Here is a 19,174-nt window from a genome sequence, read left to right as displayed (position 1 = left end):
TAGTTTTCTAATTGTTTTTGTAGATATTGACTTTGAAATTAGCTGCAGTCGATAAGGGAGAATTCTCGGAAAAACTATCAAGGCAAACAACAATATTAATTCACTTCTCTTTTACGATATTTGATAACAGATAATACCAAATCCCATGTTGCATTTCCCTTTCTTAGCACATATAAGTATAACAAAAAGTATTATTAATTTTTCGAAAAAATCAAGTATGTATACCTATTTGTTGCGTTTGGGTTACCAGGAACATTAAATACATCTAGAATAGCTAATCAAAAGTGCATTGCAAAAAACGTGAGCATTCGTCTAGACTCGAAATCGTTTAAGTGTTGTTTGACCATGACGCACTTAGTTGCCACGAGATACTTGCACTATACTTATCATATACACTACAGATTGCTATAAAAGTGGCCGGAAACCGTCCGCAAAGTCGCAGAAGCGAAAGCCCTGAGTTACGGATAGGATCATGTCCGAGAAACCGACCCATAAAGTTCATCCAGCGCCAGTTTGGCTCACCACGGAATACGTGCAGGATAAGTTGCGCACATACTACAAGGATAACACCCTGAAGCTGGAGAAGTTGCACACAAAGCCAGCCGTCGCCAATGGAGGAAACTACGGCAGCGTGATGACCCGCATCAATGTGGAGTACACGACCAAGGCATCAAAAGGCAAACAGGACACCACGTTCTTGGTCAAGACGACTTTCGCTGACCGGGATCCAGCCGGCGATGTGCTCATTCACTATGGTGTCTACACCCGTGAGATGGACATATACGAGCACATCCTGCCCCAACTGTCGGATATGGTGAGGAAGGAGCTCAAGGACGCAAGGAAGCTCTTTGCGGCCACCATGAATGTGGACCGCGAGCGGGACTCGATTATCTTCGAGGACATGTCGTTGGATCAGTACAAGGTGGCCTGCCGCCGGAAGAAACTGGATCTGGAGCACACCCACCTGGTGCTGGAGAAACTGGCCCTCTTTCATGCAGCTTCATCGGTTCTCGCCGAGCGGCAGCCGGGAATCTTTGCCAAGAACTATGATCGTGGCTTTTTCAACAAACACACCCGGGCATATGCACCGATCATGACCAATCTTCTCGAGGCTCTGTCCCGCTCCCTTACCTCGGATGAGCAGTTGGGCCCGCGGTACAAGGCCAAGATCGATAGGCTGGTCGAACGTTTGATGGACTATGGCGAAAGATCGACGACAAATAATCCAGGCGACTTTTTGACGCTGGCACATGGAGATCTTTGGACCACAAACTTTATGTTCCAGTACGATGCAAAGGATCATCCCACCAATGCGATTTTCATTGACTTTCAGTTCAGCGTGTGGAACTCGCCGGCCATCGATCTGCATTACTTCTTCTCCACGTCGTTGCAGGATGATCTTCGCTTGGAACATCAAACGGAATTGGTTCAGTTCTATTACTATAGACTGGTGGAGGCACTGAGGAAGCTTAAGTTTGCTGGTCGGATACCCAGTTTGTTCGACTTCCAACTGCAGTTCCGCTCAAGAGGTTTCTATGGTGGGTACAGTTCTCTAATTTTTATCAAAATTGTTTTAAATTGTGTGATTTACAGCCATCTTTTGCTCCCTGATTTTCGAGCCAGTCATGCAGTACGAGGGCAAGGAGGATGCTTCTATTGAGCAGGTTCTGTCCAGCTCCGAAAGTGGAATGCGATTCAAGAACTCCGTTTACGAACCGGAAAACATAAAAAAGAAACTGAGTGTCACACTCCCTTTTCTGGATCAGTTTGGTTTGCTGGATGAGATGTGATGTGATGAGAATCACATTTTAACAATATGTAAATAGTTAAAATAAACAAATTGTTAAGTTCTAGTACGTATTGGCCCAACTACGTCGTTGCCTATAATTTCCTGGTAAAACACTTATCAACACTCTTAATTGCAGTTGATGTATTTCATTCGGCCATAACTGACCTTTTTATATGAAATACAGTGTTCATGACTGATAATAACGCTTTGGACTTGATTTTGACAAGATAGTGCTAAACTCTTGATAAACAAAAGGTGCCAACAATTGTAAAAGTCTTAGGAGATAACAATTACAAGCCCTTGAATCGTGGTGAAATAGAAACAAGTACGATGCGGCACACGATAAACACAGATGTTTCAGCAAATAAAAGAACCTACGTAATAATAATACACTGTGTACTTTGGCTAAAAGTTATAAAAGGAAGATGGCGCCGCATTTATAACTCATACGCACCGTTGCCCTGATTATCTGCTGCCTTTAAACGTCACATTTAATATTGTTTTATGAAAGCAAACATTTACGGAAGCTCCATAGTCATTATGGAAGTTGAAAATTAACAACTAATCATAACATTTTGTTTTCAAAATTAAACTTGTATTTATTTTTATTTGATATCAAAGAGTAAATGATGGACTCCATTCAGTCGAGTACATCTAGTAGACCGCTTCGCTCGAAGCGTGGCAGCTCGCGTTTGAGATTGTCCTGCAATCTTTTATTGGTGTACAAAACCTTCCGGAAGTTTCGTCCTCGTTCGTCATCCTTCATCAAAGCATTGAAGTCGGCATCGGCGTTTTGGTCGTTGGTCAATATGGCCTGGCAGACCAGAGCAACAGTGACAGCTATTCAACACGATACAAATAAATATTAATAACAATATTAATGTGCACTTGAAACTCATTCCAGATGGGAACAGTTTATCTTGACTCACCAAAGAATCTGCCCCTTTCGAGCTGCAGGACGAACTGCCTCAGAGTGGGAATGTAGCCACCAAAGTTGAGATCCCTGAGCGTTTCCACGAGCACCGTGTGATAATACTGAAACAGGGCGTCCTGCTGCTCGTAACGAATGGGGGCCTGCACCGAGGTATTGATGAAGTAGTGCAGATCCACCGCCGGCGAGGACCAGCTGCAGAACTGGAAGTCGATCAGGACCATGTCCAGAGGCTGCTTATTCTCGCCGTAGCGCAACATCACATTGTTCACCCAGTAGTCGCCGTGCACCAATGTGTTGAAATCCCCCGGCTGGGGATCGTAAACCCGCGTGGAGTACTCCATCACTCGCTCTTGCAGCTTCTTCAGTTTGGTGGCATAGCGCTCACCCAATTCGGGGCACTGGCTGGCAAAGTCAGCGGCCACGCCCACCGTGTTCACAAAGAAGGGCGCAAAGGCCTGGGTGTGACGATTGAAGATGCCGTGATCGAACTTGGTCAGCAATCCGGGTTGACGTTCGTTCAGCACAGCGGCGGCAGCATGCATCTTCGCCAGCTTTCGGAGTCCCAAGTGGGTGTGCTCCAGATCGAAACCGATCAGACGATCGGCCAGGACATGTTTGGTCACAGCAAGATCCTCAAAGATGATGGCCTCATGCTCGTAGTCCACATGCAGCGTCTTGGCGAATATCTTCTCCGGCTGGCGTGTCTTCTCGATGAAGGCACTCAACTGGGGCAGGATCTTCTCGTACATTCGCATTTCCGTGGTGCTGACCTGGTACTGCGAGAATATTCCAGCGGCAAAGGCATCGTTCTCATAGGTGGTCTTCACAATATAGTATTCAGTCTCGGGAGCTTTTGCGCCACTTTTCAGATACAAAATCCGTAAGCGTGTCATCACACTGGCATAGTTGTCACCCTTGGCAGTGGCGGGTTTAATCAACAAATCGGTGATCTTCAGTCCCGGATCGCTCTTCAGATCCCTGAGCAGGCGCTCCAAGTAGGCTTCATCTAGCCACTCTGGCGCCGGATGAAAATCGGTAGCATCTTCCTTGCCCTGCTCCACCATGATGATGTTCAACTTGTGTACTGGACCGCTTGCCCCAGTCGGAGGCCCCATTTATAGGCAGCCGGAAGAGGCAATCTCGCCGACAATAGATCCCACAATATGGTAGCCGTAAAGCAAACCGGCTCAGACAATTACGTAGCAGCTTCCCGTAGATTCCGTAGTTTCGCATTCGTACACCAGTGACTCGCGAGTATCTAAAGCTGACTAGATAGGCCGCAGAGCTCGGAGCGCGACACTTGACAGGGTGAGATAACAGCCGCCAGATCTCGGGAATCGGTGCACGCTTCTATATGTGATGTAAGTGTGCCCGCCGTAATTCATGGCGAATGTCGCTGACGTGGCGTCTAAAGATCGCAGATCGCTCTCGTTCTCACGTAATCTGCTTCACAGCCCATAAATCCATCTGTCCATTCATATAGTTAAGCTATTTACGGACTCACAATAGCTTTTTTTATTTCCTGGTAGTGCTCTTTCTACGTTTGTATAATACCCAGTCGGGGAATCTATGAATTTCACAAGGATTTTCACGTCAGAATAGCCCAGAAGGAAATTAGTTAAACAAGCTTTCAAGTGCAAAGATAATGGGTGGACGAGATAAGGATTACCCTGCATACTTTCAGGTGTAGCCTATAACAATATTAAATATACTTTTATATATATATGTGTTCCTTCTTTATCTCCTACAGTCTGTTTATTTTCATCTGTTAGAGGATTTACGAGCTGTTTATTTTCAAGAGGAGTTCTGAATGTAGTATTGCCTACTTTTGGGCGAGTGCCTTTTCTTGATTCCTTAATGTGTTCTGTAACATATCCCAAAACTTGAGAATCTTTTGTTGATTTAATTAGGTATCCAACGATGCATATACACTTCTTAAATTTGAAAACTGGAAGATGTATTAAATCGAGTATTATTCTGTGAGCAAACAAATAAAATGGTTGTATTGTAGCAAAACAATAATAATTTTAATTTCTTTTAAATTTGATTTCGAGTTTGTGATGGCACCGCACACATTAATATCTTTCCCGTTTTTAACTAAAAATAGTTAAAACGCAGTTAGGCGTACAAACGTTAATCTTATCTCGAAGCATTAAAAATAGCGTATACGACATGTCGGCCCATTTATGTTTTCTTTAAAAGTGTCTCAACAGCATTACACTAGTTCCCCGGCCAAAAAATATAGACAAAAATGTAATTTAAAATGAGAACGTTTATTACAATTAAACCTAAAACACATAAAGATATCCCTGTAACCTCTTAGCAGGTTTGATTAACCTCCAGCAGTCCCTTTCTATCGAAGAAGGGAACCAGCGAATGTAAATTTTGTTGCACTGTAGGATTGTTATATAATCGGTTCTTAAACCGAGTGCCACGCTCATCGTCGTTCATCAAGGCATTGAAACAGGCATCCGTGGGATCCTGGCTGATCATAACTGGCTGCACCACTACCGTAGAATGCAAAGCTGTGAAGAATATATAATTATTAAAAAATATTTCAATTTTCTGATTAAATTTTGATGCCACCTACCGAAGAATCTCTTTTGCTCCACCTGCAACTTGAATTGCTGCAAACTGGGAATCGGATTTTGACGGTAGTTAAGCTTCCGTAACGAGTCAGTGAATATCTTGTGGTAGAACTGGAACAGCCCATTCTGCTGATCTCTGCGGAGTGGCTCCTTCAGAGAAGTATTGAACAGGTGATGGAGATCGATGCAGGGGGAGCCCCAAAAGGAGTACTGGAAGTCAATGAGCAGCACATCGACGGGTCGTCCCGTAGTCGGATCGTACTTGAACATCACATTGTTGGTCCACACATCGCCATGGGCCAGGACATTCACCTGACCCGGCGTGGGTGCGAAGCACTCCCTGCCGATGTCCATGTAGTGCGGGGCCAAGGCAAACAGCTTCTCTCCGTAGTGGGCCAACGTGGGCACCTTGCTCATCCAGCGGGCGGCGGCCAGCAGACCACCCACAAAGTAGCCACTATACGCGTTTGTATAGCGATTAAAGAAGCCGCGATCGTAGCTTTCGAGACACCCGTTTTCCCTCTCGTTTAATACCGCTGTGGCGGCATGCAATTTGGCCAACTTCCGCAGGATGAGGTGGGTGTGCTCCTCGTTGAGGCGACGCACTCGATCGGCCATTACATAACCCGCCACGGAAAGATCTTCGAAGATAATGGCCATACGCTCGCGATCCACATAGATGGCGGTAGGGAATAGTCTTTCGGTATCTCCGATTTCATTAAGCAGCTCCCTGCACTTGGGCAGCACATCCTGGTAGATGGTCATCTCGCGGTTGTAGATATCATACGGAGCCATCAGCTCCTGGGTCAACTCGTCATCATCGATTTCCGTCTTCACAATCAGGTTCTGCACATTTTTCTCCTTGTTCGTCAGTGTGAACTCCACTCGAGCACGGGTCAGAACACCGCCGTAGTTTTCACCAGGTCCCAAAGCGGGATTAATCTGCAGCTGAGTTATAGTTAGTCCTTGATCCTTGTAGTGGGAGCGAAGTGCATGCTCAATATAGTCGTGGGTCAGCCATTCCGGTGCCGCTGCCATCTTGTTAATTTGCTTCTAGTTTTCCGACTGAACCGTGATGACCAACCCTAGGCTGCCTGCTTTTATACTACCTCCAAGTGACGCACACTAGTCGCAGTGCACTTAACTCTCGCCTTGTGTGTGATCTTGTGCTGCACTTGGAGAAATACTTCTGTCTGAAGTAATAATAAATATCTTAAGCACGCTTTAATCCTGAATGTGTCTTTTAGATGTCAACAGTTAGCTTTTACTTTGCTTGATTTAATAGTGATCTATTTCTCTTTACCATATTTTATTTAATTTCTTTAAGTGTAGTGGGCTCCTATCTGCGTTTTTTTCACATCCAATATCTTCTGACTTTTGGTTGACGCTCTGGACTTTTATGAGCAAACAAACTTGATGTTTGGCCTGGGATTAGCTCCGTTTGGCAACAGGCCTCAAATATGGGTATCGTGTGCCAAGAATCGTGCAATTGCTCAACACTGCGCCTGGCGCAGATATAGTATCTTTTGGATTTATGTGCGTTCACATCGTTAAGATATTCGAAATCCCAGGAAAGTTCCCACTTCGCTTGAGGCTTGAGGCATCCAAATTGTAGGATTAAGGCTCATCTTTTTATTCCGTTTTAATTTTTGCGCTCTACTTATCACGCGTCGACCCATTCATGATCATAATTTAGCAATCGACGACATTCATTGACTTATGTAAGCCGTTTTTAAAGGGGCAATTTACACACGTTCCACTTGAGATGACTTTTTATCGCAGAGCTTACGAATTACATTGTGTATTCAACTACTGAGACATCTTACTTACATGTTTGCCTAGACTGCCTTAGTAACTATTTAAATATTTAACCGAAAGTATACGTCAAATTGTTACATTTTTACAGAACATTTTAGTACAAGTCTGATGATGAACTTGTAAAAAAGCATGGTTTAAAATAAATATTAAAACATTTGTAAATGTATGTTAATAGCTCCTACTTGGACTCACTTTAGTAATAAACGAATTTTTTAAGGAAGCTATAAACCATTGAGAAAAAGTTTAAAAAATCATTTGCATTTACCTAGACAAAGTAAACTGAGTTTATCAGTATAAGGCCTACAAAGTTTACCAAGCCTAATTATGATAATCGGACTGAATAAAAATGTTTAATAAGGTTGTGGGAAATGCATATATAAACTTATTATACAGACAAAATGGAACATACTTTATTTTCATTTTCAATTTGTATTTTAATAAAGGTCCAAAAAAACTAAAAATTATTAGATAACAAAAGTGATTTGATATAGTATAGTATTTAATATTATTTAAGCAGAGAGGAAATCCGAACACTTGGTAACCTAAGCTCTGAGTCTAATGAACTTTCCAAAAAAGATTATGAGTTCAGTCTATCATTTACAATAAGTACTTTTTGGCGTATATCCCTTGGATTTCTCGCAGCGTTTGACGTTAGCATTCGAACAAATCACTCGCTTTTGGAATGATATGGCTGTGAATCGTTTAGCATTTGCGAGCCAGCTTAATTACAAAAAAAGCACATACGAGTACGGCTGCATCCCTAAACTCACATAAGGTGCCATAAAGATTAACTGGCTTGCCTTTGGCAAACTCAAACAATTCACAATTAGGCGGTAGCCATGGCGCGAGAGGTGAATCTGGGTATTCAGATTGCTGGACTGGAGGCAATAAAAAGTGTAATCTGTACGCCCGTAGGCACACACGTTCACAGCCTCAAGATCTGCCGTTTTATGGTTATATTAATCACAGTTGTGACGGAGGGCCCTCGGATATATACGGTTTCATATCTAGGAGCTGTGGGAACAGTTCACGGCGTCCAAAATTTTCGCCATAAAAGCGGCGGTGCTCTCAGTTTTAGGCACAATCTCATTCACAAGTCCTACAGTAAAAGATCACTTTCAATATGTCGGTTTCGGATCTGATTAGTGCCCTTGATGCCATTCCCAAGCTCAGCGTTTCCGAGTCTCCTGTGCAGGAACAAAGTTCGGTCTTCCTGGATGCTCCTGAATGGTTAACGGAGAGCTATTTGCAGGATGCACTGCGCAAATACTACAAGGATCAACGCCTCAGGATCAATTGGGTCCAGGTGAATCCTGCCCTGGGCAAGGGTGAAAACTACGGTGGCGTCCTCACCCGTGTGAAGGCACAGTTCACCCGGAGCGATGGTAGCTCCCAACTGGGACACTACATTGTAAAGTCCACCTTCGAGGGCAATGAGTTTGCCCAGAACGCCATGGAGCCCTACGACATCTTCAACCGCGAGATGGTTATCTACGAGCAGGTCTTGCCCAAGCAGAAGGCACTCCTCCGGGAGATCGGCGATGCGGAGCAGATCTTTGCAGAAACCATGGCGGTGGATGTAGACAATTCGGCGCTGATCTTTGAGGATCTTAATGCACGTGGCTTTGTGATGCCGGATCGCTTGGTCGGATTGGATGAAAAGCTAGCTCGAATTGTGCTCCGCAAGCTGGCCAAGATGCATGCCACTTCGGCGGTGCTGAACGAACGCGAGAATCACATCCTGGAGAGCTACGATCGCGGGTTCTTCAATCGGTACACCGACAACTATGAACCGGCATTTGTGGGCATGTTCCAGGCGGCCACTCGCCGTGTTGCCCAGTGGCCAGGATACGAGAAGTACGCGGAGAAGATGGAGGCCCTGGTGCCCATCTACATGGAATTGGGCAAAAAAATCTTTGACATTAGTCCCGGACACATTAATGTGCTGGCCCATGGAGATCTTTGGACCAATAATGTGCTGGTTAAGTACGATGAGCAGACCGGGGAGCCAATTGACGTGGTTATCATTGATTTCCAATACACGGCCTGGGGATCGCCGGCCCTGGATCTGTTCTACTTCCTGAACAGCTCGCTGGAGTTCGATCTTCACCAGAACCAACAGGAGCAGCTGATTGCATACTATTTCGGCTATTTCGTGGACACATTGAGAAAACTGCAGTACCAATCTACAATTCCAAGTTTGCATCAGTTCCACCAGCAATTGCACCAGAAGAAATTCTACGGTAAGTGAAGATGAAACAATTTATAAACTGCGAGTGCTAACTGGCCAATTCCTCTTCTGATTTCCAGCTGCTCACACATCCATTTCAGTGTTTCCAATTCAGCGAAATGTGGAGACTGCTGATGCCGATTTTAATGCCCTAATGGAAACCAACCAGCGGGCCATAAATTTCAAGGATGCCTGCTACAGGAATCCGATTGCCCAGAGGGTTCTGCACGAACTTTTGCCTACTTTCGAGGCAGAGGGTCTACTTGATATCGATCAATGAGAATGCTTCACTTATTATCACCTGTGTTATGTAGTATTAACTAGACAAATTGTATGCAAAGAAATTAGAAGAATTATATATTAGGTTAAGATATGTTAGTCACAATTCTAAAGTACAATCTATATACCACTTATAATAAAAATAAACTTATATCAATATCAAAGCTTTTGTTTACCTTTCGTTACTTCATTGGAAAGCGTTCTAATCAGCAAAAACTATAATAATCAAAAAGATTCATTATTGTATTGCTTACAGAACATTGATTTTGTTTAATTTTTCTTTTTTAGCCAGTATCAGCATCAGATAGATACACTTGCTTATAAATAAAAACTAATTATAACTTTTATAGCGTTATCAATAGATCAGCCCCACCTTGTATAGGAAGTTAGTCTGATTATTGAAAAGCCTTTTAAAAGCTCAAGCATTTTGCTTAAAATGCGACAAGTCCGTGATCGGGTTTTCCATAATAAACTACAACGCCACTCAGACCAGTCGTGGAGCACTTATCTAGTAGATTGTAGAACAACTACAATAACAAGCAAAATGACCGACAAGTTAGATGCGGAACAATTCAACGACGACGAACTGGAGGCACCGACTTGGCTGAATCCTCTATTTATAGAGAAAATTCTGAGCACGTACGAAGATGCCCCGGAACTAAAAGTGATCGATCTAAAGATCACACCCGCGAGTGCCCAAGGAGATCACTACGCCAGCGTCATGTTCCGTACTACTGCTGAGTATACCACTTCGAAGGGAAAGTTCTCCAAGCCGCTGATCATCAAGACGATGCCCGAGCAGGAAGGACACAAGAAGGACATGCTCAGCGAATCGCATCTGTTCGAAACCGAGATCGGGATGTACTGCCAGGTTCTTCCGGAATTCGAAAAGATTCTCCAAGAAGCAGGTGATCACACCAAACTCTTTGTTCCCTGCATTTACCACAGCCTGGAGCCGCGCAAGGTGATGATATTCGAGGACCTGGTGCCGCAGGGCTACTATGTCATTCGAGATCGTCCAGTTGCTCAGGAGGAACTCAAAACCACATTCACCAAACTGGCCAAATGGCATGCAGTTAGCATGAAATTCATTAATGAGGTGAGTTTTACTCAATAATTATGAGAGTTTCATATTCCTAACCGTTTTTTTACCCACCAGCAACCTGACTTTCTCAAGAAGTATAAGTATGGCCTATTCGACATGCCCAACATACAAAACGACCCCTTTATAACGACTGGCATGCAGAGTTTCATCGAAATGCTGGACAGATTACCAGAGCTGCGAAGGTATAAGCCTCATTTCGAAAAGATAAAGGATAGTTACTTGGAACGACTGCAGGCTGATTTGCGAGAATACCATGAAAATCGGAGGAGTGATGCCTACTATGTCCTGTGTCATGGTGACTTCCATCTTCGCAATATGATGTTCAAGAACAACAAGGAGACGGGTGCCCACGAGGATACCATGCTGGTGGACTTCCAGATTAGCAACCTCTGTTCTATCACAATTGATCTAACATATTCCATCTATATGCTGATGGAGCCGGAACAACGCAGGGAAATGGGAAAGGACTTGATTAATCACTATTTTACAGAACTGGTAGCCACTCTCAAGAAAATTGGATACAAAGGTGAGATGCCCACCCAAGCGAAACTCTGGGAGCAGATGCATCGGAACAAGTATTATGGTAAGTTAGGCACTCAACCAAAAATTAATTGTAAAAAATGTGAACATTATCATAATGTGTTTCTTCATTTGCTTTTAGATTTCTTCTTGTTGAGCACATTTCTGCCCTTGATTTTGGCCATCAAATCGAATAGTTTCAAAATGAAAGACCTTATCCAGGATCCGGAAATCCGACCAAAAACCTACTTTTTGGATACATACGTAAAAGATGTTTCCAAACTATTGCCCAAATTCGAGCAACTGGGCTACTTTAAGGGTCTATAGCTTTGATTTTGTTATTGTTTTATACATATTTAAGTATATGTTGATGTTTTTTTAAATTGTTTTTTATTGTTACTCAAACAGGAAACGGAAGTGCTTTTTTCAGCAAGGACATAACAACTTTGTTTACTACCTCAACTTTTGTTTGGCCCACCTAGTTGAAAGCCTACAAACTGTTCTGGAAAGTTCAATAGAAAAGATTAAGATGTTTGACAAGCAACTGAATATTGTGAAAATATACCTTAATAACGATTTCGCTAACTACTTCAAAAGCTCAATAAAAGCTTCTCAGGTTTTGCTTAAAATGATCGTCGCTTGGCAAATTTATTTTACTTATAGTTGGGAGACCTCACTGAACGGTTGTACCACAGCTCCAACAAAACCTATAGAATCAATAAAATGGAGAGCGAAAATATTGAATTCAATGCGGACGAACTTCAGGCGCCAGCTTGGCTAAATGCTCAGTTCATCGGTGAAATTCTGAGGGAGTATGAGCAACTCCCGGATCTGAAAGTAACCGATCTGCAGGTATCACCAGCAAGTGCCCAGGGAGATCACTATGCCAGCGTTATGTTCCGCACCAAAGTGGAGTACACAACTCCGAAGGGAAAGTTCTCCAAGCCGCTGATCATCAAAACGATGCCGGAGCAGGAAGGACATAAGAAGGACATGCTGTCCGAATCGCATTTATTCGCAACGGAAATCGGCATGTACTGCCATGCCCTTCCAGAGTTCGAACGGATTCTCCGAGAGGCGGGAGATAATACCAAACTGTTTGTGCCCTGCATTTATCACAGCCTGAAGCCGCGACAAGTGATGATCTTCGAGGATCTGGTGCCGCAAGGATACACTGTCATTCGCGATAGTCCTCCCTCACTGGGCGATCTGAAATTGGCCTTTGACAAGCTGGCCAAGTGGCATGCGGTCAGCATGAAAGTCATCAATGAGGTAAGCTTCATTGTTTATAGAATATATCCTAAATATCCTTTTAACAACTTATTTTTCATCAGCAACCAAATTTCCTGAGCGAATTCAAGTATGGCTTGTTCGAATTGCCCACTATCGATACTGATCCCTTTGCAACAACTGGCATGGCAAGCTTTATTGAAATGCTGGACAAAATGCCGGAGCTAAGGAAGTATAAACCTCACTTCGAAAAGATAAAAGATACTTATCTCGAACGCCTGAAAGTTGAGATGCACGAATATCTCAAGTATCGGCGAAACGATCGGTACTACGTCCTGTGCCACGGCGACTTCCATCTTCGCAATATGATGTTTCGGCACAACAAGGAGTTGGGTGCCTTCGATGACGTGATGCTGGTGGACTTCCAGTTCAGTAATCTGTGTCCCATCACAGTGGACTTGACCTACTCCATCTATATGCTGATGGAGCCGGAGCAGCGCTGCGAAATGGGAAAGGACCTGATTAACGATTATTTTTCGGTCTTGGTCGCCACTCTCAGGAAAATTGGATACAAGGGGGAAATGCCTACCCAAAGCGGTTTGTGGGAGCAGATACAGAATAACAAGTATTATGGTAAGAGAGTCGGTCAAGTCAGAATTCAAAGCTGTAGCAGTAACACCATATTATACTAATTCATTTCAGATTTCTTTTTAATAAGCACATTTCTTCCTCTGATGGTGGGCGTAAAATCAAACGATATCAAAATGCATGAAGCTATCCAAGACCCAAATGCCCGACAGAAGTCCTACTTCCTAGACGCCTATGTTAAAGATGTCACTAAGCTTTTGCCCAAATTCGAAAAATTAGGATACTTTAATGATCTATAACTTAATAAACTAATATAAGTTCTATGTTTGATTTATGTAATAGCAATACCAATAAATCAGCACTACAGATTAATGTGTAAAATTCATATATAATAATAATATCGATGCTTAACTAAGAATTGATTCTGATGTTTGCACACAACTCATCACTATCTTTTATTATATTTTTAAGTACCGATTGTAAAATGTTCTTAAGTGGCAATTAACGGTAAGTTTTTGCCACAACTTACGCGATTTTGATATAAATAAGTAGTTTATTATTGTTTGGCTTTTATATGCAAGCACGTATTGATTGTGTATAATTGTTAAAAATTTTGCCTAACATCATGACTTGACGTTATTGTGCATGGGTTTTGTTAGGAGCTTTCTAACTTGTTAAGCTTTAGATAATTTAAAGAAAAGACTGTGATGATTACGCAGATATAGCTTTCGTATATTAACTTGGCTCTTGTAATAAAAATGTATTTGTCAAACAAAGCTTTCGCGATTTGATATCTGTAATCAGGATGGAAAGAAATGAGCCCGTTGCATTAACGTTCGCCTAAACTCAATCGATCAGTAGTCAGTCGAGTAAAAGCTTGCAATATTGCTGGAAAAATGACGGAAAACGTAGATTCATCGCAATTTAATGCGGATGAGCTGGATCCACCAGCTTGGCTAAATGCCGAGTTCATCGAAGGCGCTCTAAGAGGATCTGAAAAGCATCCAGAATTGCATATAACCGATCTGAAAATAAGTCCAGCGACTTTCCAGGGTGATCATTATGCCAGCATCATGTTCCGAGCTGTTTGCGAGTACTCCACCGTCAAGGGCAAGTTCAGCAAGTCACTGATTGTTAAAACAATGCCGGAGCAGGAAGGTCACAAAAAGGATATGCTCTCACAGTCGCCCATCTTCAAAACGGAGATCCTCATGTACAGCAAAGCACTGCCGGAATTCGAGAGAATTCTCCGGGAGGCGGGAGATACGACCAAGCTGTATGCGCCCTGCATATATCACAGCTTGGAGCCGCGGCAGGTGATGATCTTCGAGGATCTAGTGCCACAGGGATACTCGGTCATCCGAGATCGCCTTGCCACCAAAGAGGAACTAAAGAAATCCTTCTTCAAGTTGGCTAAATGGCATGCGGCCAGCATGAAGGTCTTAAATGAGGTAATTTATGGCCCCATTCACGAAATAAATACCAACTAAGTGCGCTGTTATCTCTTCTTTCTAGCAACCTGACTTCCTTAAGGAACTCAAGCATGGTATGTGGGGCATGACCAACTTCTTGAACGATCCCATGGTGACCACTGGAATAACCTGCTTCTTGAAAATGCTGGACAAGGTGCCGGAACTCACGAAGTATAAGCCGTATTTCGAAAATATAAGGAACAACTACATGCAGCAGATGGGCAAAGTTATGGAAGAATACCGCACTGATCCGCAGCCAAATAGATATTATGTGCTGTGTCACGGTGATTTTCATGTCCGTAACATGATGTTTAAAAATAACAAGGAAACAGGTGACTTCGAGGACGTGATGCTGGTGGATTTCCAGATCAGTAATACTTGCCCCATTACCATTGACCTAATCTACTCCATCTTCATGCTAATGGATTCGGAGGAGCGTTTGGATCTCGGAAAGGAATATATCGATTATTATTTCTCTGTTCTGGCGGAGACTCTGAGAAAAGTGGGCTTCAAGGGTGTTATGCCCACTTTGAAGGGGATCTGGGAGCATATCCACGGCCATAGGGATTACGGTAAGGGACTAAAATTTAACAACTCCTGTTGACTTTTAAACTTATTCTTTGGTGCTTCGTTTAGCGTTTTTTATGATGACCAGCATGCTGCCGATGATAGCTGCCATGAAAGCGAATGCTTTTAAACTGATATATGTATTGCTGGATCCGGAAACGAAACAAAAGACTTATTTTCTGGATGAATACCTCAGGGATGTCAAGAGGCTGCTGCCTAAGTTCGAAGAACTGGGGTATTTTGAAAATCTTTAATCCAATTGTTTTAAATTAAAAAAAACGATTTAAAAACCAAGTGAATAAATAATATTTCTTTACATTTACCTAAATAAATACACTCCTTATTATCAGACAGCCACAGAAACTTTTCATATAAGCTTAAAGTTTAAACATTTAGTGGCATAACATCATTTATATGCAATACCTGTTCTTGGTTGAAGAAAGCTTTTCAGAATGGAAGACTTATTTGGGAACCCGGCAAAAAAAAAAATAATTCGAAAAACTGGCATATTAAAAATATATTTAATTACGATTCTATACAATTTTTGTAACCTTGAAATGCTATCTGATTTGTAAGCGACTATTGAATAAGCGTATGTATCCTGTACAAGAGATTTCAATGCTCATTGATAAGATAGCAGATCAATAGAAGTATTTCACACAAAATCGAAAAGTTTCGTGTAAAAAGCTACAAACCGCTTTCGAAAGCTCATTTACCCAACCTTTAAATTGAGTGACAACTTAGGAGGTTTTACTAAGACCAGATCGTAAAGTATTCCGAATAGTCGTCGATTGCGAGACCGCGAACTTAAAATGCCCGATAGCCTAGATACAGAACAATTCAATGCCGATGAGTTGGAGGCTCCGGCATGGCTGAATGCCCAGTTTATTGCTGAAGTTCTGAGGACCAGCGAAAAGTGCCCGGAACTGGAGGTAACCGATATTAAAATCACGCCCGCGAGTGCCCAAGGAGATCACTACGCCAGCATAATGTTCCGCACTACCGCTGAGTACACCACTTCGAAGGGAGAGTTCTCCAAGCCCCTCATCATTAAGACGATGCCCGAGGAGGAAGGACACAAGAAGGAATTGCTCAGCGGCTCACACTTATTTGACACCGAGGTTAGATCCTACACCACAGCTCTGCCAGAGTTTGAGAGAATCCTTCGGGAGGCAGGGGACGATACCAAGCTATTTGTGCCCTGTATCTATCACAGTGTGGAGCCAAGGCAGGTGATGATATTCGAGGATTTGGTGCCGCAGGGATACTCCGTCATCCGAAAGCGTCCAATCACCCAGACCGAATTAGAAACAGTTTATGCCAAACTGGCCAAATGGCACGCTGTTAGCATGAAGCTCTTGAATGAGCAGCCGGATCTCTTGAAGGACTTCAAGTATGGAATGATGGAAATGCCAACTATTTTGAATGATCCAATGGTTACTACTGGAATGGACAATTTCTTGAAAATGCTGGACCAGATACCTGAACTTACAAAGTACAAGCCACACTTTGAGAAAATAAAAGGGGACCTCATAGAGCGCATGGGGAACGTGATGCTGGAGCATCGAAAGAACATTCAACCCGATGGATACTATGTGATGTGTCACGGCGATTTCCATCTGCGGAATATGATGTTCAAGAATGATAGGGAGGTCATGTTCATTGATTTCCAAGCCTGTAACCTGTGTCCCATTACAATCGACTTGAAATATTCGTTGTACATGCTCATGGAGCCGGAGCAGCGATGGGATCTCGGAAAGGATCTTATTAACTATTACTTCTCGGTTCTGGAGGACACCTTAAAGAAAGTGGGCTACAAGGGCGAGATGCCCACCAATGATGGCCTATGGAAGCAAATTTACCGACACAAGTTTTATGGTAAGTGTCTACAGTAATTATGAGCTTGTTTCAATAAGTCTAACGTTTTTTAATATTTTTACAGACTTTTTCCTTCTAACCACTTTCCTGCCACTATTTGTGGCCATTAAGGCGAATGAGTTTAAAGTAAACGAAATACTTCAAGATCCGAAGGTCAGACAAAAATCCTATCTAAGTGAAATTTATGTTCGAGATGTCAAAAAGCTTTTGCCCAAATACGAAGAACTTGGATACTTTAACAATCTCTGAATTTTTGCATTGATATTCCTCATGCTTTTATAAACATGCGTACCATTCCAATTTAGAATTCCTTTTTTTAAAATCAACATATTTGTCTTTAATTTGGGTGTAAAAATACTCATGGAATATTTGTCTGGAAAGCTTACTCTACATATGTGGAAGCCCAAATACTTTTGATCGAATGTAACGTAATCTTTGTTCTCCTTGTGCATATTATTCATCCAGGAATCCTGAGAGCTCGAACTCCTTAATAGTTCGCTGTAGGAAAGCGCGGTACTTGGGGTTTTCGACATTTTCCCGGCGGAAACGATCACCGCTCTCAGTGCGCGAGTTCAGATCCTCGAGGTTCTCGAAACCAGCACCCTCCCGGAAAATCAGGGGAGTCAGGCAAGTGGCGCCAATGACACCTGAAAAAAACCATAGTAAAGTATAAAAAATTCATAGTATATTTACGTATGTAAGGGATATCAATGCTCATACCCATAAGACTGGTATTGATCAACTCGATGTGGATTTCCTTAAGAGTGGGAATGTGTCCCTTGAAGTTGAGCTTCTCCAGGGTCTGCTGCAGCACTCTCTGGTATTCCCGCACTATATACTTAAAGTGGACCTTACGTACATTCTCGTTCAAGGATCCGTAGAGGAAGTAATTGAGATCAATGGTTGGGGATCCCACATAGGCCAACTGAAAGTCCAACTGGTAAACAAAGAGATAAATTACAGTGGTGTTGATATAGATTCAATGATATAAATAACATACAGTGACCACATCGTCTGGCTCCTTGGTCTCGTTGTTGATGTGGAACAAGAGATTGTTGATCCACAGATCGGTGAGATTGAAGACGCGGAAGTCCTTGCCAGAGCTCTCGAACATGGACAGCGCTCTCTGCAGGACATTCTCGGCCAGCTTGAACATCTTCTCGGTGATCTCCTCGTAGCCCTTCCAGTGAGCCACTTCCTCGGCCACGCATCGGATGTTGACGGGGAAGAAGGTGAGGAAGTCACGACGGTCGGGATTCCGGGAGATGGGCGCCTCGTCGAAGAACTCCAGCACCTCGGGGCTCTCCTGGGCGATGAGGGCGCTGCAGGCGTGCAGCTTGGCGACCTTCTCGATGGTGGGCAGTACATAGTCCAGATTCAGCAGGCGACCGCGCTCGAAGTTCTCGAAGCCGGACAGCTGCATGTCCTCCAGAATCAGGAATGGCTCCGGCGCTTCCGTGGTGTAGTAACAGGTGGGTGCAATTTTCGTTTGATCTCCAATCGATTGGAGCAGGGCCTGAACACGTGGAAGCACCTCCTTGTATGCCAAAATCTCGCGCTTGAAGAGCTTACTCCTCTGGGCCACAGCACCCGTTTGTCCCTTGGGATGATCCTTCACAATCACCGAAAACTTGCTCTTTGGTGCAGTGCCCCGCTGTAGATTGAAGCTGGCCCGATGCATTTCGCTGGCAAATCCCACCGCCTGGTCGCCCACTTGGGCGCTCTTCACCAGCAACTCGGTGACCGCCAGCTGCTCCTCCTTGAAGTGCTCCTTCAGCACATCCTGCAGGAATTCGGCGGTTAGCCATTCCGGAGCCTGGTAGTTCTTGCTCCCGGTTCCCATTGTAGTTTTTTCTTTTTTTTTCTTTCCAAGTCACCTGACCGCACCGAATAAAAAACAGAGAGCTGAGCGGCAACTTGCGCTGGGGGCTATCGAATCAAGAATGTGGGGCGAAACATGTGACGGCTGGGAGAAAGATAGAGCTTCTGCAAAGCTCTCTCTGTTGTCAGCTTTGCGCTGGCTTATCAGCTGATTTATGTATACATAATACTAAATATATGTACATTTGTATATACATGTGGAATCCATGGCACTGAAACCGGTTTATAGAGAAATGTGGAACTTATGGCTGATAACAACAAAGCGAAAATCATTTTTGTCAATAGCCTTATGTGGG

General features: G+C 43.3%; 9 protein-coding genes across 10 annotated transcripts; 6 read left to right on the top strand and 3 right to left on the bottom strand.

Moving 5' to 3' along the window:
- Positions 1–444: 444 nt before the first annotated feature.
- LOC120452495 lies at positions 445–2,177 on the top strand. 2 transcript variants are annotated; one of them, XR_006356506.1, is made up of 3 exons: positions 445–1,538; positions 1,594–1,853; positions 1,926–2,177. XR_006356506.1 is itself a non-coding variant. In XM_039636745.2 (2 exons), exons 1-2 carry the CDS (start codon positions 473–475, stop codon positions 1,788–1,790), a joined length of 1,263 nt encoding a protein of 420 aa, XP_039492679.1. In that variant the 5' UTR covers positions 445–472; the 3' UTR covers positions 1,791–1,856. The 2 variants fall into 2 exon arrangements, 1 of the variants encoding a protein (XP_039492679.1); XM_039636745.2 differs by lacking the exon at positions 1,926–2,177 and having other exon boundaries at positions 1,594–1,856.
- Positions 2,178–2,362: 185 nt separating this feature from the next.
- Positions 2,363–3,822, bottom strand: LOC120452494. Its single transcript, XM_039636743.2, has 2 exons — positions 2,719–3,822; positions 2,363–2,629 (listed from the first exon to the last, which is right to left on the bottom strand). The coding sequence occupies exons 1-2, from the start codon at positions 3,785–3,787 to the stop codon at positions 2,430–2,432; spliced, it is 1,269 nt and encodes a 422-aa protein (XP_039492677.1). The 5' UTR covers positions 3,788–3,822; the 3' UTR covers positions 2,363–2,429.
- A 1,155-nt stretch (positions 3,823–4,977) lies between these two features.
- Positions 4,978–6,400, bottom strand: LOC120453475. Its single transcript, XM_039638208.2, has 2 exons — positions 5,314–6,400; positions 4,978–5,248 (listed from the first exon to the last, which is right to left on the bottom strand). The coding sequence occupies exons 1-2, from the start codon at positions 6,347–6,349 to the stop codon at positions 5,043–5,045; spliced, it is 1,242 nt and encodes a 413-aa protein (XP_039494142.1). The 5' UTR covers positions 6,350–6,400; the 3' UTR covers positions 4,978–5,042.
- Positions 6,401–8,206: 1,806 nt separating this feature from the next.
- Positions 8,207–9,802, top strand: LOC120453296. The gene is made up of 2 exons (XM_039637926.1): positions 8,207–9,372; positions 9,440–9,802. Exons 1-2 carry the CDS (start codon positions 8,253–8,255, stop codon positions 9,637–9,639), a joined length of 1,320 nt encoding a protein of 439 aa, XP_039493860.1. The 5' UTR covers positions 8,207–8,252; the 3' UTR covers positions 9,640–9,802.
- A 298-nt stretch (positions 9,803–10,100) lies between these two features.
- On the top strand, positions 10,101–11,641 carry LOC120452967. The gene is made up of 3 exons (XM_039637459.2): positions 10,101–10,737; positions 10,798–11,326; positions 11,405–11,641. The coding sequence occupies exons 1-3, from the start codon at positions 10,183–10,185 to the stop codon at positions 11,587–11,589; spliced, it is 1,269 nt and encodes a 422-aa protein (XP_039493393.1). The 5' UTR covers positions 10,101–10,182; the 3' UTR covers positions 11,590–11,641.
- A 150-nt stretch (positions 11,642–11,791) lies between these two features.
- On the top strand, positions 11,792–13,452 carry LOC120452968. The gene is made up of 3 exons (XM_039637461.2): positions 11,792–12,534; positions 12,597–13,125; positions 13,195–13,452. Exons 1-3 carry the CDS (start codon positions 11,986–11,988, stop codon positions 13,377–13,379), a joined length of 1,263 nt encoding a protein of 420 aa, XP_039493395.1. The 5' UTR covers positions 11,792–11,985; the 3' UTR covers positions 13,380–13,452.
- Positions 13,453–13,916: 464 nt separating this feature from the next.
- On the top strand, positions 13,917–15,447 carry LOC120453870. Its single transcript, XM_039638775.2, has 3 exons — positions 13,917–14,531; positions 14,596–15,124; positions 15,189–15,447. Exons 1-3 carry the CDS (start codon positions 13,977–13,979, stop codon positions 15,371–15,373), a joined length of 1,269 nt encoding a protein of 422 aa, XP_039494709.1. The 5' UTR covers positions 13,917–13,976; the 3' UTR covers positions 15,374–15,447.
- Positions 15,448–15,887: 440 nt separating this feature from the next.
- On the top strand, positions 15,888–17,323 carry LOC120451583. The gene is made up of 2 exons (XM_039635394.1): positions 15,888–16,997; positions 17,062–17,323. The coding sequence occupies exons 1-2, from the start codon at positions 15,932–15,934 to the stop codon at positions 17,244–17,246; spliced, it is 1,251 nt and encodes a 416-aa protein (XP_039491328.1). The 5' UTR covers positions 15,888–15,931; the 3' UTR covers positions 17,247–17,323.
- LOC120451582 lies at positions 17,309–18,951 on the bottom strand. The gene is made up of 3 exons (XM_039635393.2): positions 17,998–18,951; positions 17,718–17,934; positions 17,309–17,644 (listed from the first exon to the last, which is right to left on the bottom strand). Exons 1-3 carry the CDS (start codon positions 18,838–18,840, stop codon positions 17,451–17,453), a joined length of 1,254 nt encoding a protein of 417 aa, XP_039491327.1. The 5' UTR covers positions 18,841–18,951; the 3' UTR covers positions 17,309–17,450.
- Between the last annotated feature and the right edge of the window lie 223 nt (positions 18,952–19,174).

Source organism: Drosophila santomea, chromosome 3R (assembly GCF_016746245.2).
Source record: "Drosophila santomea strain STO CAGO 1482 chromosome 3R, Prin_Dsan_1.1, whole genome shotgun sequence".
NCBI lineage: Eukaryota > Metazoa > Arthropoda > Insecta > Diptera > Drosophilidae > Drosophila > Drosophila santomea.
The sequence above is the reverse complement of the archived record's forward strand: the minus strand, read 5'-3'. Positions and strand labels throughout refer to the sequence as shown.

Excerpts from the sequence above, each read along its gene's own strand:
- LOC120452967 (XM_039637459.2), top strand. The coding sequence starts at position 10,183 with ATGACCGACAAGTTAGATGCGGAACAATTCAACGACGACGAACTGGAG. Across the intron at positions 10,738-10,797 it reads GCATGAAATTCATTAATGAG|CAACCTGACTTTCTCAAGAA; the intron begins GTGAGTTTTACT and ends TTTACCCACCAG. Across the intron at positions 11,327-11,404 it reads GCATCGGAACAAGTATTATG|ATTTCTTCTTGTTGAGCACA; the intron begins GTAAGTTAGGCA and ends ATTTGCTTTTAG.
- LOC120453475 (XM_039638208.2), bottom strand. The coding sequence starts at position 6,349 with ATGGCAGCGGCACCGGAATGGCTGACCCACGACTATATTGAGCATGCA. Across the intron at positions 5,249-5,313 it reads GGAGCAAAAGAGATTCTTCG|CTTTGCATTCTACGGTAGTG; the intron begins GTAGGTGGCATC and ends TATTCTTCACAG.
- LOC120453870 (XM_039638775.2), top strand. The coding sequence starts at position 13,977 with ATGACGGAAAACGTAGATTCATCGCAATTTAATGCGGATGAGCTGGAT. Across the intron at positions 14,532-14,595 it reads GCATGAAGGTCTTAAATGAG|CAACCTGACTTCCTTAAGGA; the intron begins GTAATTTATGGC and ends TCTTCTTTCTAG. Across the intron at positions 15,125-15,188 it reads CCACGGCCATAGGGATTACG|CGTTTTTTATGATGACCAGC; the intron begins GTAAGGGACTAA and ends TGCTTCGTTTAG.
- LOC120452968 (XM_039637461.2), top strand. The coding sequence starts at position 11,986 with ATGGAGAGCGAAAATATTGAATTCAATGCGGACGAACTTCAGGCGCCA. Across the intron at positions 12,535-12,596 it reads GCATGAAAGTCATCAATGAG|CAACCAAATTTCCTGAGCGA; the intron begins GTAAGCTTCATT and ends ATTTTTCATCAG. Across the intron at positions 13,126-13,194 it reads ACAGAATAACAAGTATTATG|ATTTCTTTTTAATAAGCACA; the intron begins GTAAGAGAGTCG and ends AATTCATTTCAG.
- LOC120451582 (XM_039635393.2), bottom strand. The coding sequence starts at position 18,840 with ATGGGAACCGGGAGCAAGAACTACCAGGCTCCGGAATGGCTAACCGCC. Across the intron at positions 17,935-17,997 it reads AGCCAGACGATGTGGTCACT|TTGGACTTTCAGTTGGCCTA; the intron begins GTATGTTATTTA and ends TTTGTTTACCAG. Across the intron at positions 17,645-17,717 it reads GATCAATACCAGTCTTATGG|GTGTCATTGGCGCCACTTGC; the intron begins GTATGAGCATTG and ends GGTTTTTTTCAG.
- LOC120452495 (XM_039636745.2), top strand. The coding sequence starts at position 473 with ATGTCCGAGAAACCGACCCATAAAGTTCATCCAGCGCCAGTTTGGCTC. Across the intron at positions 1,539-1,593 it reads CCGCTCAAGAGGTTTCTATG|CCATCTTTTGCTCCCTGATT; the intron begins GTGGGTACAGTT and ends TGTGATTTACAG.
- LOC120452494 (XM_039636743.2), bottom strand. The coding sequence starts at position 3,787 with ATGGTGGAGCAGGGCAAGGAAGATGCTACCGATTTTCATCCGGCGCCA. Across the intron at positions 2,630-2,718 it reads CGAAAGGGGCAGATTCTTTG|CTGTCACTGTTGCTCTGGTC; the intron begins GTGAGTCAAGAT and ends CGTGTTGAATAG.
- LOC120451583 (XM_039635394.1), top strand. The coding sequence starts at position 15,932 with ATGCCCGATAGCCTAGATACAGAACAATTCAATGCCGATGAGTTGGAG. Across the intron at positions 16,998-17,061 it reads TTACCGACACAAGTTTTATG|ACTTTTTCCTTCTAACCACT; the intron begins GTAAGTGTCTAC and ends ATATTTTTACAG.
- LOC120453296 (XM_039637926.1), top strand. The coding sequence starts at position 8,253 with ATGTCGGTTTCGGATCTGATTAGTGCCCTTGATGCCATTCCCAAGCTC. Across the intron at positions 9,373-9,439 it reads GCACCAGAAGAAATTCTACG|CTGCTCACACATCCATTTCA; the intron begins GTAAGTGAAGAT and ends TCTGATTTCCAG.